This window comes from Anoplopoma fimbria, chromosome 11 (assembly GCF_027596085.1).
Source record: "Anoplopoma fimbria isolate UVic2021 breed Golden Eagle Sablefish chromosome 11, Afim_UVic_2022, whole genome shotgun sequence".
NCBI classification, from domain to species: domain Eukaryota; kingdom Metazoa; phylum Chordata; class Actinopteri; order Perciformes; family Anoplopomatidae; genus Anoplopoma; species Anoplopoma fimbria.
Window position 1 is genome coordinate 19,373,225 of NC_072459.1, and position 16,895 is coordinate 19,390,119.

The window sequence follows — 16,895 nt, forward strand, 5'->3', positions numbered from 1 at the left end:
ATGTGAACAAACAAGAGTTCTCTTGTGATCAGGCAGCTTGTAAACAAGTTAACAGATAAGGCTGATTATCTTAACTAAATTGCCAGTTTATAAAGTACACCTAATTAAATTATAATGCACCAGTCCTTCATGAAAGGGTGTAATGTTCATCTTTTATAATGGTCAGTATGATGCTGTGTTTCTAATATTATCTCCAACCCATTTATATCTATGAGGGTAAAATAAATAATAGAAAACACCTGTCAGCGTAACGCAATACAGTTTGAGAGCACCACAAATTGAATTCTCCTAAACAGTTTGAACATAACACCAACATTATAGCCTCCATGAAGTTCTGAGGTATCAGTGTTAGCGAGGTTGTACTTGGTACCCACAACCAGGCAATCGAAGTAGGTAAGTTGAAGTAGAAAGCCGATCTCTGATGTTTGGCTTTGGTAATAACTTTCCTGTTCGCCTTTGATTTTTTAATCTCAAAGAATATTCAAGTATTTTTCTTGTAAATGTGTGAGCTTTTCTTATATATATATATGTACCCCTTTAATCTCAGAGATAAAACAGCTTTTTTCATGTACATTTTAGTTTTTTTTACTCTTAATATAACCCTCTCCCCGCCTCTGTACTTTTTTTTTTTTATTAATTTATTAATTGATTCACTTGTTTTCTCTATTTTTTCTTTTTACTTATAATTTCCCTTATATGCCTTCTTATGCTAGAGCTATAAAACACTAACAAAAAAAAAATCTTTCCAGAGCGTTCATGTATGGTGTGCAAAAAATAATTTTTAACCATGTGCCATGAGCATAAATGCCAAAAGCCACTACATAATTTGAACCCAGCAGGTCTGAAGGTTCCATGTGTCCGAACGACTTGCTGCTGAAAAACGAACGGCCGCTAATGTAGACTCAAACAGCAACAGATGATCCTTCACTAACTCGGGGCTGGTGTTTATTCCACAGTAAACAGTGGAGCTGAACTCCAGTGCCTCTTCCATCTCTCTCTCTCTCCTTTCTGTTATGAATATCTTGTTATGTTCCTACGTGCACGCCTTCACTGCGTTCATACTAATAAGCCGACACAGTAGAGTTCATACTGAGATCCTATCTCCCCACAGCTTCGCTCTCTATCTCAACAATGTAAACAGTTGATGAGAGAGGTAACCATCACATCATCTGTCTCGCAGAGCGTTGACATTCTCAGAAATGATCGTTTCAAATTCTCATCAATAAACAGCCTAATCTCCTCTCAACCCTCGGCCCAGTCAGCCGAATGCTTTCTGAGTACGAGAATCATAATATTCATTATGGTGGGACATATTCTTCCTCATTGATAACTACCAATCCGTCTGCCTCAATGACTGTTTCCTTTGGCTGTTATCAGACATGCAGATGATATTCAAATTCATCACCACCCCACATTTACTAATATCTTCCATTTCAAATGTCTGCACGTCATTCTCCTTCTCTCTGAAGATCTATTCATCTGTTATCGTACGTTACATTTAAATCACCCCCTTTTTAATATCTTCCTTTCTTGCTGTGGCTTTACAAGGAGAGGAGAGAGAGAGGAAGGGGATGAAGGAGAGCAAGCAGAAGTCCCGTGATAACCCGATTATTTTTGCCCTTTTCTGAAATATTTACTTTTCTCATCTTATGCCTCTCTCAAAAAACGGTGTTTTTAGGGAGAGTCATGCGTTGGAACTACTTCTTGATCGACAACACTTTATCCATCCGCCCAGTACCCTTTACCCTAACCCTAAACAAAGCTCACTCCTCATCCTTAAACCTAACCAATCTAACCAAAGAAGGCAACGAGTAATAGCCAATCAGAGTGAGCGTAGGTCGGGTCAGGCCTTTGCCATCGGGAAAACATCCCAGTAAGTCGCTGCGTCTGGCTTTTGTTTGCCAAGAAACAGTTCCAGCACTAACTCCATCAAAAACCATAATCACTTGTATTTACATTATGTACTGATTAAACAAAAAAAAGATGCAACATGTTCATTTCACTTCAGACAGAACCAGGCTAGCTGCAGCCTTCTTTATGCTAAGCTAAGCTAATAACCTCCTGAATCTGGCTGTGCACTTAACATGATGGTGGTACTGATTAACCTTATAACCTTATGAAAGTTCATGAAATAGTGACGAAATGCATTCCATTGTTTTTTGTCAAGGGACACGAATTGTCCATTTTTTTCATGTCGCTCAGGATGAATATAAAACCAATGGAAAGTAAATTAAGAGCTTTGTTCATGGTGGAGACCCAAATTAAATGCAGCAACGTGACTAAGCAACAGTTGGAGCAAGTTTCATTTCCAAAAAAGACTTCTAAAGGCGGGTGGATGGTTCCAACACAGCATTGTTGCCTAAACCTAACCGTTCGTGGATTTGTTGCCTAAATCTAAGCCCGACCATGAAGTTTTTTTTCACTTTACTTATCAAAGTGGTTTTGCTGCCGAAACCTTAGTCTTCACAAAAAGAGAGTTGTTCCAAGGGACAGGAAAAAAACGTGCAATTTGTGTCCCTGAACAGGAAACCAATAGATTTTATTTTGTGACTATTTCCCGCGTAGCCATGAGACTGTGTTAAAATAACCACAACCTTTTCCTAAAACATTTTAGTCATTAGAAATCAAAAACTTTTCCCCTGCATTTTACTTGTTTACCTGAGCATTCCTCAAGGTTTTGCAGGAATATTTCTCAGACTGCCAGGCCTCTGGCCTTTGACCTCTTTTACTCTTCACTACTTGCCTATTTAGGGCTTTTTATAGTTACTCTGCTGATGAGCTTTGGTCAATTGAGGGACTGGATCAAACAGCTTTAGAGTGATAATCCAAAGCAGAATTGATTTAGGTTTTAGCACAAGACTGTTTAGCTTCCATGCTAACATGCTGTCTCGGGGAGAAGCTCACCAGCCACTGGTTCATTAAAGAGCAATATTGGACGCCTAACATGACCTTGGACAACAGCAGACTGACTCTCCAGCTACAGATTACCAGCTCGACTATTTTGAAGTGCCTGTGGAAACCCGTTTTGCCATTATAGTCTGAGAAACCTTTTAAATCCTCAGGGGATCCGGAGCTTGAAAGGGGATGTTGATAAGAGAGGTGAGGAAAGAGGGACGTGGTGATGGTGGGATAATAGGGGGAAAAAGCACTAATGAGGAAGGAAAATGATGGAAGGAAGAAATAGAAGGAGGACAAAAGGAAGTGAGGAAAGAAAAAATGAGGAAAAGAGAGACTGGTGTAAGAGGACATGTTGTTTGCATGGTGCTATGGGGAGTGGAGAGACAGACAGAGAGACAGAGACAGGTGTAGTGGAACACACCGTTGCCAGAGTTGTTGCTGGGCGAACAGTTTTTCTGCTTGGTCGCCTGTCGACACTCTTTCATCCAGGGAAAGATCTGCTTGGCCACAGTGGGGTTGGGGGGCAGTGAGGAGGAGGACGATGACGTGGAGGACGATATGGAGGAGGACGAGTTAGATGACTTGTTGGGGCCTGATTTGGAGACAGAGGAGGCCACGGCGCCGCCCCCCGGCTGCTGGGCCCCGGTATTGCCATTGCTGGGGTTGGGGGGCAGCGGAGGGGACACCTGGGAGCCCGGGTGGTGCTCAGGAGGCTGGCTGGGCCGCATGCAGCTGCCATTCAGCTCTTTGGTCTTGGCGAGCTGCTGCTGCTGCTGCTGGTGGCTGCCGTTACTGCCCAGTGACTGTAACGAGCAGGCCGACCGCTGGTACGAATCCACGTCCAGGTGGGCCGCCGACTGGAAGGTCGGCTGGTGGTGGGACACTGGGACCGGTGCATCGTAGCCCCCGAAGCCATTGGCCGCCGCCGCTGCCGCCGCCGCCCCCTGCACCTGGTAGGACGAGTAGCCGCCGAAGAGCGCAGAGGAGTTGTCGTAGTAGGTTGTCTTCTGCATTTCCGAGAGAGGTGGCGGCGTCTTCGTGTGCTCCGGTCCTTGCTGAGAGCTGCTGCCGGAAGACCATTTGGCACCGGGGGTCACGTGACGGTGTCTCTCCAGCGGCCTCCTGCGATCTGACCTGAAAGGTTAGGAGAGGCAGAACGGAGAAATGAGAGAGATAAATCCATCTTCCTCCCATGAAAGGCGCCATGACATGAATAGAAACCACTGCTTTTCTTTCCTCACCCCCCCCCTTAACCCTCCCCCTCCCCTCTGAGCCCAGTGCACAGCCTGCAGATGCTCTAGTTGAGGAGGCATCAGGAGGGCACGCAGCATTCACACACACACACACACACACACACACACACACACACACACACACACACACACACACACACACACACACACACACACACACACTCATTAGCTAATGTTGAGTTTTCACATAAATGTTGCCTTTATTCACATTGTAGTAATTAAAAGTGTATTTGTTTTATTATTAGTAGTAGTAGTAATAGTAGTATCATTATTATTATTATCTCATTTCTTATTTTTTATTATTATTTCCTTAAAAGCCAATTCACTCGTATTATAAAGAGTGGTATTGGTCTTGGAATGAGTTGTTGTTGTTATTGATATGAACTAAATATTCTCTATTTTCCAGCAATTAATCTAAGAATGATGACAATGCTTTTACCTTTGAATTTGAAAACAAAACGACAGAAGCTGTATTATTAGTATCGTTTTAAACATTTACTATATGTTATATATATTTTGTTGTGCTTATTCGATGCTTCGTTCAGAGATGTTTTATTCTATTGAATTGTTCATAATAAAGCACTACCCCGCCATGTCTGCTGTTATTCAAGCCGAACGTGACATTCTGTCGCGTAATGGCGGCAGTGAATGTGGTCCGTGGATGTGTTCTCCCTGTGTGACTGCTGTAGGTAGCCTATTTCTGTCAAACCCCGCTATGATTTAGTGTTTTCCGTCCACTCGGCTGTTACCTCACTCATAGGAGTCTATCTCCGGAAGTGATCGTTTGCTGCCGAATAAAAGGCTACTCTTCCATCATGGTAGCTTTGCTTTTTAATAGGTCAAGATGGGGGGAAAAAAAACAGTAATACCTATTATTGCAAGTTATTCTGATTTTTTTTTTTTTTTTTGGGGGGGGGGGGGGTTTGTAATTAGAGTAACAAAGAAAAAAAACGTGTTTAAGGTGCTCCAAGAAGGGGGATCACGGGAATATTTCTCATGAACATACATTTTTTGTATTTTTCGGTTAAAGGAAATGATGTCAGGACTGTTCTATATGGTTTAATAAGGTGCTTCACCTGTATGCTATACGTTTAAAATAGAAATGTTCAAATAAGAAAGAAACAAAAAAACAAAAGAGGCCATCAAGATAGATAGAAAGAAAGAAAGAAAAAACGACAGCGATTCATTAGGGTCGAGTGCTCTATCACGGCCCCGGGAAAAAGGGAGAGGAAGGGTAGTAAAAAAAAAAAAAAAAGAATAAAAGCCCACAGCAGTGAGAGCCCCCACAGACTCCCTATCTCACCCTCACCGCTGAGGGTGGGCCTGTGTGCCGGGAGCACCTGGCACTCATTGCTCCTCTGTAGAGATAAACACAAAAAAAAGAATGTTTAACGTGGAGGAGCTGGAGGTGAAAGGTTCGGTGTGCTAGAGCTAAAGCTAACTGAGGCCCAGCAACTATAAAGGTTAGCAATAATACATTCCACAGCCCAAATAGGTCAGCCTATGGGAAGCCACCAAGTCTATCTAACGATGTAAAAATAGATTCAAGTCACTTCCGGGGTTCAGTGCTAAATAATATATACATGTATTTTCTCTCAGATATATATATATATATAACACTTTATGTTTATATATATATATATATATATATATATATATATATATATATATATATAACACTTTATGTTTATATATATATATATATATATATATATATATATATAACACTTTATGTTTATATATATATATATATATATATATATATAAAACACTTTATGTTTATATATATATATATATAAAACATATGTTTATATATATATATATATATATAAAACTTTACATATATATATATATATATATAGCATATATATACATATATATATTATATATATATATATATATATATTATATCTGAGAGAAAATACATGTATATATTATTTAGCATTATAAACATGTATATATTATTTATATATATATATATAAACATAAACATAAAGTGCTAATTAAAGCGAGTGCGAAGTGGCACCATAAGGTCGTTTTATATATTATATTCCTTTATTTAATATATCAGTCCTCCGCTGCAAAAAAAGCTGCAAAAAAGGAAGAAAAAACTGAAATGATGTCCAGTAGCAGATTATGGCTCCACTATATGTGTGGTTCATGCAAAGCTTATGCAGTACAATCATTTATATAAACCCCAGCAGCGCGCCAGGCCTAGATACTAGGCTTCATGTCCTATATCAACAAAGAAATAAAAAGCAAAAAAAAAAAAGTTTCTCACTTGAAAAAAACACATAAATACGTCCTCTTTCAGTCGTGAATGTTTTGAGTAAAATCGCAATATATAGCTAAATATACATAGCCCATATAAATCGTTCTTTTTTAATTTTGATCTATTACTATTATTCTATTTTATTTTTTTTGTGACTAGACAGTCCAGCCGTTCTCCAGCTCTCAGCACGTCACACATGTCAGCCATTTATCTTTCTAGTAGACAAGCTGGAATCCTAATTATTTACTCTGAGGAGTAGTCCCAAGGAGAGAGGGAGAGGGGGGGAGAGGGGGGAGAGAGAGAGAGAGAGGCCGTGGCAGTGAGTGTAGGAGGAATATGTTATTAAATCATATCGCTGTTTGGCCATTATACGGGACACGTAATGTCTCTGCCCCCTTGCTTGTAGGGCTGCAGCTTAATACAATCACCAACTTTACTAGACGCCTCCCTGAATAATCCACTTACACACTGACAGAGAAACGGCCACCCAAACAAAAACAACAGAGGGAGGGAGAGAGGGGGAGAGAGAGAGATGTAGAGGGAGAGAGGTCGGCCAGTGGTGTCCAGTGTCTGTGTTTTATCCTGGGATATAAAATTACAAATGGCGCCTGCCATGAGAAGAGCAAAACAGGCAGGGAGACACACAGGGAATGCATTAACTTGGGACAATCCACGTATTCCTTATCCCATTAACACACACACACACACACACACACACACACACACACACACACACACACACACACACACACACACACACACACACACAGTGAGAGAGAGAGAGAGAGAGAGAGGCCAATTTGATGGAGCCGGGCCCAGAAATAAAACAAAACTGGCCAGATCAGAGCTATTGTTGCCATGTTCGTGGCCTCCATTTAGGCTGAAATCAAACAAACAGTGAAGCCAATATACACGTGTAAATAAAAGAACTGCATCAAAAACAATGTCCGATATGAACAAAATAATAATAATAATAATAATAATAATAACGCAGGCCCGTGGGGGGAGAAAGTAACGACTAGGGAGAAGAAGATTATCCATAACAGGAAAAAAAATATATATAATTGTCCGTTGCTTTGTAAATAAATAGCTTTTAAGTGAGGAAGAAGAGAGAATAGGAGAAGAAGATGAGAGGGTGAAGAACAGAAAGAAAAAGAGACAGAGATGGAGAGGCCGAGAGAAGAAGAAGGGGGGGGGGGGGGGGGGGGTCTGCTAGCTACGGCAGCTTAAAGCATTGTGAACTCTTCTTGAACCGGGATTGAAGTCATACGGGCCATAAATCACTGAGCCAGCCGCTCCGCCGTTCACAGACCTGCACGGCGGACAAACACTGGCTCTACCGGCCTGCCTGCCTCACCCGCCCGCCGGTGATGCTCCTTACCTCTATTTAGCACCGGCGGTCCCGGTCCAGTCCGCCGCGGACCCGACAACACCGCATCACAGGTTAGGTCCTCACGCGCGTTCGCTCGGGGTAATCAATAACAATAATAAATAATTAAATTAATAACGAAAGCGCTCGCTGTCTTTCTCCTCCTCCTCCTGCTCTCTCTTCTTCTTCTTCTTCTTCTTCTTCTTCTTCTGCTCCTCCGGTGCTGTCTCTATAGCACGGCTGGTCGCGACCACAACACCTCCTCCTGGAGCCAAAGGCGGCAGCGGACCGGACTGCGCGTCAGCCGGACACAGTGTGGCATGAACGGCCGGCTGGATGAGAGAGGGACGGTGACGGTGGTGGTGGTGGTGGTGGTGGTGGTGGAGAAGTAACGGTGTACTTGGTGTAGCCTTCACGCTAATAAGGCTACACGGCAGGCAAGCTAGCGCACGAGCTGAACGAGCTTACCGGGAGCCTGCTGCCTGCTCGAGCTCCCCCCCCACCCCACCCCCACCACCACCACCACCACCACCCCCTCCACCCTCCACCCTCAGCACCAGCGCTGCCTTGCACCGCCGCTGGCTGATAACAATGGCCTCAAATTGCGTTCCCTCTTTGCTTCTGTCGCTCACGGGGGCCAGCTGTGAGGAACGGGTCCGCCAGACGTCAACCCATCGTTTTTGGAGGTCCAGTTGAGCACCCTTCTTTTTTTTGGGTGGGGGTGTTCGGTCTCCCCGGTCTCCCCGGTCTCCCCGGGTCTCCCCGCCTCTCTCTCTCTCTGTCACCGCGTCTTCCTCTCTGTCTTGGGGTCTTTTCGGCTCCCGTCGGTCTCCGTTGTCGGGCTTCTTCCACACGGCCACGCAGCCTACAGCTTGGCCTTGCAGTGGTAGTGTCCCAGTAGGAAGCCGGTTCTCGTTATGTTGTTGACAACGCGACGCCCGGGTATCAGCGACGCTGGAGGGGGGTAGTAACGGAGGAAATAACGGGGCTTCCCCCCCTTCCATCAAACACCTCACGAATTATGCTAATTCCACTGGCTGGAAGTGAGAACGAGCAGCAGGCGGTTGTGTTAGTGCAATTCAAAAGTCTACTTTTTAAATGGCGCCATTAGTTTAGCATGAAGTCTTTTAAACTGGAGTTATTTATTTTAATGACTATTTACACCAATACGGCGTTGGCTTCCCTTTAATATGTAGCCTAATGGAAAAAAAACAAAAAAACTCTCTCCTTTAAAAACTCATATTTTAAACTTTATGGAACTCCTGTTTGGATGCCCTTCACTTTCATTTCTCATAATAGGCTCCAATAAACACGGGTCACTTTACCATATATTTAACAGCAATGGTAATGCTCATGGTGGGCCTGGTTGAACAGCCTTAAACAGTTCGCATTTGCCATATAGCTTCATTTCCAAATCAGGTGTTCGCATTCCATAATGTGCTGAGTTTGGCTGTTGATTAGTTGTAGTCTATGAACTCTCATATAACTAGAACCATGCTAAATCAAAAATAATAGGAAACTAAAATCAAACTACTTTGAGGTATCTAACACCCCAAAAAAGCAAAAATATAAAATGATAAGTAAAGTGTATGGCAACAAGCATTGACCTCACCTGAGGTCACCATTAGGGGATGGGATATGGTTGTTGCCAAAACCAAAGAGGCTAGAGCAGAACAGTTCAACAGCATTCAGCTCACTGCACAGATGTTGGGTGACTTATGGATAGTACCTTTTTTTTGTGTATCCATCCTTACGCCAAGTCTGACTGCCACTTTTTGAAAGTGCATTATAGCCACAATACACTCAGTTGAAGAGCCTGCACTCCACTGCACCATGATCCTGTTTGTGGCCATTTGGAATATTATTTTATATAATATTTGGTGACAGGCAACATGAGGAGACTAGTTGCTCCCAAGCCCTCCCCCTTCTCCCCCACCACCCTTTCCATACTTTTCCAGCAATGTGATTTATTATTATTATTATCATAATTATTTCTCAGGCCTCCCTGCAGACACTAGATCTACAGTGCATATTGTTAACATTTCAACACTTTGTCTACCCCCTACTGCTATGTTTGCACAGAAAGTGTGTGAATTAAAAAAAAAAGAAGAAGAAAAAAAAGAAAAAGAAGCCACAGTGGTGAATAAGAGACATACACAAAGCAACAATGTAGCAAAAAAAAAAAAAGGGGGGGCTTAATTATGACATAAAAAGATGTGATGGGAAACTTTAAATCCTCCACTTCCAGCTCCTTTAAAGGACGCAAACATATGTTTTTGACACAGTGGAGGAAAACAGGAGTGGAGATGCAACAATTGAAGATGTAGGATAAAAAGGAGAATGCAGAAGGAGATGAGTAAAAGAGAGGTGGAAATGAAAATATGAAGGGGTCTTACTATGTTTGCATACCCCCATTCACACACACCTCCAAACACACAGTCTCTCTCTCTCTCTCTCTCTCTCTCTCTCTCTCTCTCCTAGTTCTCTCTCCTAGTTCCCTCTATTTTTATTATTCAGGACGCTACCCCTGTCGTTTATGGCTACGTAAGATTTATGAGTTTTCTCGCACCCAGCAGCGTGTGTGTCGGTGTGTGTGTGTGTGTGTGTGTGTGTGTGTGTGTGTGTGTGTGTGTGTGTGTGTGTGTGTGTGTGTGTGTGTGTGTGTGTGTGTGTGTGTGTGTGTGTGTGTAAACAGCCCAACTTTAAAACAGATAGCATTCGCTGTGGGCTGCTGAAATGAGAGGATGAGCTCCGTGTAGGTGGAAGGTGGGAGCCCGAAATGCGTCCGTCTGCAACTCTCCCTTCAAACCATCTTGGTTTTTTTTTTTTTTTGTATAAAAGGACTGAGGAAAGACCCCCTCATCACTCATTAACTTAACCACTAATCAGCTATTTTGATTCTTTTTTCCCCCTTCTTTCTTTCACTGAGCAGCAGCGTGGGAAGTGGAGGAACGAGCAGAGTGGATTCTATGTATGGACTTGTAAAAGCACGCCGGCGCTTGTTAAAGGAGGCCAGTTCTTCTCTTTATTTTTGATTTTTTTTTTCCCCCTCCTCGGATGGCAGACGCGCATCGACGGCTCCGTGTTTCGGATCGAGTCACGGATATTGGGTTTCACAACTGAACCTCTCTGGCGCGCAGAGCCCTGGAAATCCTCTTTTCCATTTTCTTTTTCTTTTTCTTTCCCCCCCTCGGGACATGTAGGCCACGGAGGACGACACTAAGGAATTTCCTCCAGCTACGGGATTTGAATTCATATTTCGCACTTTTTTTTTTTTTTTTTTTTTTTTTACTGTGCAGAAACACTGTGTTGCTGTAAATACCAATGGGAAAAAAAAATAGTAATTATTTGTAATATCCGTTCCTTGATGGTTTAAATGAATATAACTCTACCACTGTGACCTATTTTGCTGCTGCTGTTTGTGCTAGTTTCGTTACCATTATTATTATTATTATTATTATTATTAGCGTTGGGGGTCGTTATTGCAGCGACTGTTTTAATAACTATGAAATGATGAAAGGACCCTGGCGTCTCATTGCTGCGGTCATCACACTGCCCTTCACACCGCTGGATTATATTACATTATCACGTGTCATTACACACACACACACACACACACACACACACACACACACACACACACACACATATATGTATATATATAGGCTACATATATATATATACACATTTTGCATGCACTCATTCGGCTGCACCCTATTGCAGATTCGGTCGATTATTAAAGGAAACATAGCGAGTTAATCGACTCACTACTCACTCAAGAACTCACTTTACTTTAAATTCTCACTTTTAACATCATGGTGTGGAAATGTTAAAGTATTCGCATTAATGATAAGGATAATAAATTATTAATAATGAAAATAATAAAAGGATTAGCCTACAAAACATAACGGTGCAGACAAAAAACTGTTTAAAATACACATTTTTTTTCCATTAAAAAAAAAAAGATCCCCGTCCATATTTTTAAAAAAAAAAAAATATATATGTAATGTTTGGACCAGATCGAATGGTTTAAATTGGAATAATTCAGCATATAAACACATTTCGAGAATGCAATTAAAGAGGGTTTTAAACAACATGAACCAACTTTTTTCTCACATTACATATAGTATCACTGTAAATAAATAAAATAAAACAGCAGGACTCACCGAAAGATTTCCTCTTATTTACTGATGTTTTGGCGGAAGGAAACGGCTTCCAGAAAGCTCCTAAGAACTGCAGGAAAAAAAGGGAGAGAGAGAGAGAAAAGGGGGATAGAGGGGAGATTGGAAAGAAAGAGATAGAGATATGTAATCAAAAAGGTCTTGCTAAAAAATCCGATACAGAGCAGAGACCTCTTGTAGTCCAATCGAGCGGCTGCTTGGACGGAGGTACCGCTGACAGGTACCGCTGACCCGAACTTATTCCCTCTGAATATCCCGGAATAGAAGCAATAAGAGCAGAGAGAGCGAGAGAGGGGAACGCAGGCTGGGTGGGAGTGATTTAACGTGTTATTGATCCTGGTTATCATATTACACATCCTTTTATATTGGCCGTATTTACTCTGCTGTTTGAAATAAAAAAAAAAAAAAAAAATACTTCATCTGGGTTGCCAATGCTTTTTGAGAGAAAGTCTTAATTGTCTTAAAGTTTTATTTAACGAGGAAACAGATGGCGCTCAAACCCATCAATGAAGCAGTTGAACATAGGAATGGAGAGATTGACAGAATTGGGGAATTTAAAATGACCCATAATTAATAAGAAACAATATTGTGTGATCAGCTCATGGAGTAATAGTAGCATAATAGTTCAACTGCATGTCTGTGTTCGATGGTCTAATCCTAAAAATAAAATAAAAATAAAAAAAGTATCTCAAACAATAAATAGGCTTCATCTTAAATATCTTATAATAGCCTGTTATGAGAACGTTAACACGTAAATTGTTCCATCAATGTGACAAAAAATACAGCCAATAGATAAAATAGAAAGTTATTCCAATCCAACAACATGCATGGGATGCGTCTAAATCCTGATTCTGATTCATTCCAATGCATAAAATCGTGAGAAAATAGAATCCAAAAGCGCAGCGTGAAACCCTCAAAATGAACACGTCTAAACTCCTCGACATTAATTCGGAACAAATCCACAACAATAACAACCGGGATGAAAAAAAATAAGTCAGAAATGTTGCCAACCACCGACAAAAGAAAAATGGGAACCAGGCGAATATGAGAAGCGGCCCCATGAGGAGAACAGCTGTTTCCCCCAGCAGCTCTGCACGCACTAGGCCGATAAATAACGTCAGAATCATCCGGACAGAAACGCACGGATCCCGGTCATCGTTTAGTGGGATATGTCCGCTTCTATCCTGGAGCAGGAGGACGCACCGACCCTGACACGGGCAGGTACGCGTCCATCCCCCGCTGTGGCAAAACATGGTTTAATCTGTGAATGTAATAATTCTATCACAGCATCCACGCTGTCTGGTGCTGTTGCATAGCGGCTGGTGTATTTTATTAAAGTGCTGGAATAAAAATCTCCTCTGCCTCTGTTTCTGCTCTCTGACAGCTTCCCCCCAAAACACATAAATCAAAAGCAAGGATCCCCCCCAAACCTCCCCGTACCAGCCTATACACCATCACCACCACCACCACCACCACCACCACTATACTCCTACAGCCTGCTGCTATAAACTTAGTTATTGTTTTTCCCTCCTTGCACTCACGCGCATCTCCGGCCAAATTCCATCCCCATCGCAGCACCGGCCCCGGAGGGTCTCCTCCCTGTGTTTTCCCCTTCTATTCCTCGCTTCACTTCAGCCCCTGCAGGGTTATCTAGTCGGGATATTTGGAGCGACACGCGGAGCAGGAGTGGACTAGTCTAAAGTTGCCCAGAAAGTGATGCAGGGGGCCCAACTTAGCTTAGCCAGCTAGCCCATAGGCCGAGACAAAGGGAGGAGGCCGCCGCCTCCAGAGCCCCCCAAGAACAGCTGATGAGCCAGATTTTTGAGTGGAGGCTGAGGGAGAGAGGGGGACTTTTTTTTACAAGCTCCTGGATCAGGATCCAGAGTCTGAATAAAAACGATGATGATGGGTGTTTCGGGTTTTTTATGTCTCAGGATGGAGTTGAAGTTTAAATGAAGGGTTTGAGCATCTGCATGCTGCAGGTAAAAGCATAACAAAGCTTTCAGTGGTGCATAAATGAACAGAAGGCACGCTAAGTGAGCGAACAGCATGTTTTAAGACTCCTGGGACATGAATTGAAACGATAAGAAACAATTTGTGATCATGGGATATTTTGTTATGTATATTTATTCTTAATAATTTGCAGGGAAATGTTGAGGAATGGATGGATTCATTCACTGCTTTTAGTTTCATTTTAAAAGTCTCACATGACCTGAACAGGAGTTATCAGGACTCCCTCCTGCTCTTATCTCTGCCAGGTCTGGTGGTGCTGTCACCGGCCTGCCTCAGCCCTCACACACACACACACACACACACACACACACACACACACACACACACACACACACACACACACACACACACACACACACACACACACACACACAACATATGCTCCTTTCCAGAACAGCTTTGCTTATACTCAGTATGTTTATCAAAGTCTCTGTGCCGGATAGAAATAAAGATCAGCCTCATCTAAAAAAGTCTTTGTCCTTATACTTCTTTGACCTTACAGCTCCACCTGAAACACAACAGAAACACAAAACTGCAACACTTACAACACAAGTCCAGACATTCTAGTATATAACTATCAGTGCTGCTGCTTTACAGACGTGGTCAAACATTAAAAAAATATCTTGCTGTATTAACAGAGAAAGCAGCAAGCCCCCACCGAAGCACCCACACAGTGATAAATTGGCACACAGCTCTCCAGAAGTGACCTTTGACCCTGAGGAGCAATAGCTCAGTTCTTTAATGATCAACCCACTGGCGGAGTGCTGCAGCATTCCATTGTAAAGTGCTATTTAATGCTTTAATCCTTGAGCCTGTAACCTTTTAATAGGGACACAAGGATATTTAATTTCCAATCCCCCCAAAAAATCATTTTTTGTGACTGTTGTTGTGAAACTGCAACCAGCCGATAAGAGGACAAGATTTAAAGTCATCTCTTCCAACTCTCTTCCAAGATTATCTACCAAACTGTGTTTGCATGTAACAATTGATCAAGGTTGTTTATGTCATGATTAAACATGTTTTTCAGCTAACTGTCAGAAATCAGTTAGTCTACATCTTAATTACTGTCCATGAGGTCAGGGAGGCATCCATGATCAAATGCAGACATAAACTGTCGGCCAACGTTAACTACTTTTGTTGGAATATATATTGTCACAGAAATAATTGCCATATGAAATGTTTTTGTCATTTCAAGACCATATATAATCATAAAATAATGGCCTAATTATGCCAAGAACACCCTTTCAAATAGCAATTGACTTTAAGTTCTTGAAAATATTCAGAAATTGGCATTTGACTGTCAAAAACACAGATAAAAACAATATAAACAGAGTAAAATTGACTCTCATTCTCTCTTAACAAAAAATGTGCAATAAGTACGAAACGCCCACATCTTATCATGGTAAAAAACCCTGCTATTTTATCTGGCATCATGTTTGCTAAAATGTTGGTGTCTTTGAAAAAAACAAGGAATGTAAACACAACAGGCAACAGGTGGTCAGAAAAATGATTCAGGTCATGTACATAGTAAGTCGATAACGTAAAAAACAATCGTGGCCATGTCCATATATCATACGATAGGTTGCTACATTAAAGATGGTCTCATTCATATCCATATATAATAAGTTGATAATGTCAAAATGATCGAGGTCAGAGCCATGTCCCGTAAGATAAGTTGATAACGTTTATATTATCGAGGTCTTGTCCACATATCCAACGATAGGTCCATGGAAGTACATCGTACAAAGAGTAGTTGATAACATTAAAAACGTTGTGGTTGTATCCACATATCGTACAATAAGCCGATGAATAAAAATTGATCGAGGTCATATCCGTATATCGTACAATAAGTAGTCTAAAACATTAAAATTATCGTTGTCGTTTCAATATATAATACAAAAAGAGGTTGATAACTTTAGAATGATATTGGACATGTCAATATATCGACAACAAGTAATTTATACCATTAAAATTATCGAGGTCGTAAGATTATTTATCGTAAAACATATACTTGATAATGTTAAAATAACCGTGGTCCGGAACGTTTATCACAAAATAAATTGATAACGTAAAAGTGATAAGTCGTGTCCATTTATCGTGATATTAAATTATATACTTAATAATAACGTAGTGTGACAGGCCTATTTGTCGATGGAAAATCTTTCTGAATGTATTCAACGTTATTTAACAAAGAAGCATCATCAGTCAAAGCTGAATCACATTTAGTTGCAGTAGCTGCAAAAATTAGATGAAAAAAAAGAGTAACTTCATAATGCCCTGGCCTCAAACAACCTATCTGTAGGACACATCCCCCCATGTGTATCCAATTTCCGGGTTTTGACATCCTTTACTGCAACACCACTGGGCTTCTGGCCACCTGACTTCCTCTCCAAATGATCTCCATGGTTCCAATCGCATTAAGTTTGGTGGACTCTTTCCCCAGATGCTGAACTCTTTATTTAGGTCTCACTTCGTTGACAAAAAAAAATGAAAAGAAAATCTATCAATTCAGAGCACATGTGATTTTTGGACACATGTTGGTCCACGTGTAAAAACATTTACAAATTGTCAACACATGTAGACTCATGCACATTTGCAGTTTTATACTTTCTCCCAATGAACCCTACATTTTACTATAAGTACTACTTTCAAACAGCAAACTCTCCTTCACCTTTTGCTTGAATCAGTGTCTGCCCAGATATGTTGACCTTTTCTTGTGGGGGGGGGGGGTCACCAGAGCACCCACTGCCATCACATATGTGCCTCCCCTAAAGATCATCCATCCATCCATTTTTCATCAAGTCCATTTGAAGCTTTCCCCGAAGTGCAATGAGGTCGAACGGCCACGCAGCACCAATCGCCACATTCACCGGCACAGAGCAGAGCCAAATGGGCAAGCGACAACAAAA

The 16,895-nt window shown here is 41.6% G+C and overlaps 1 protein-coding gene across 1 annotated transcript in view; it reads right to left on the reverse strand.

Moving 5' to 3' along the window:
• Window positions 1-16,895, reverse strand: part of hoxb3a (homeobox B3a) — a 55,132-nt gene that overhangs the window by 3,543 nt on the left and 34,694 nt on the right. The window contains 2 exon segments of the mRNA XM_054606762.1: window positions 3,320-4,032; window positions 11,959-12,025. Coding sequence (XP_054462737.1) covers window positions 3,320-3,911 — 592 coding nt within the window. The 5' untranslated portion in view covers window positions 3,912-4,032; window positions 11,959-12,025.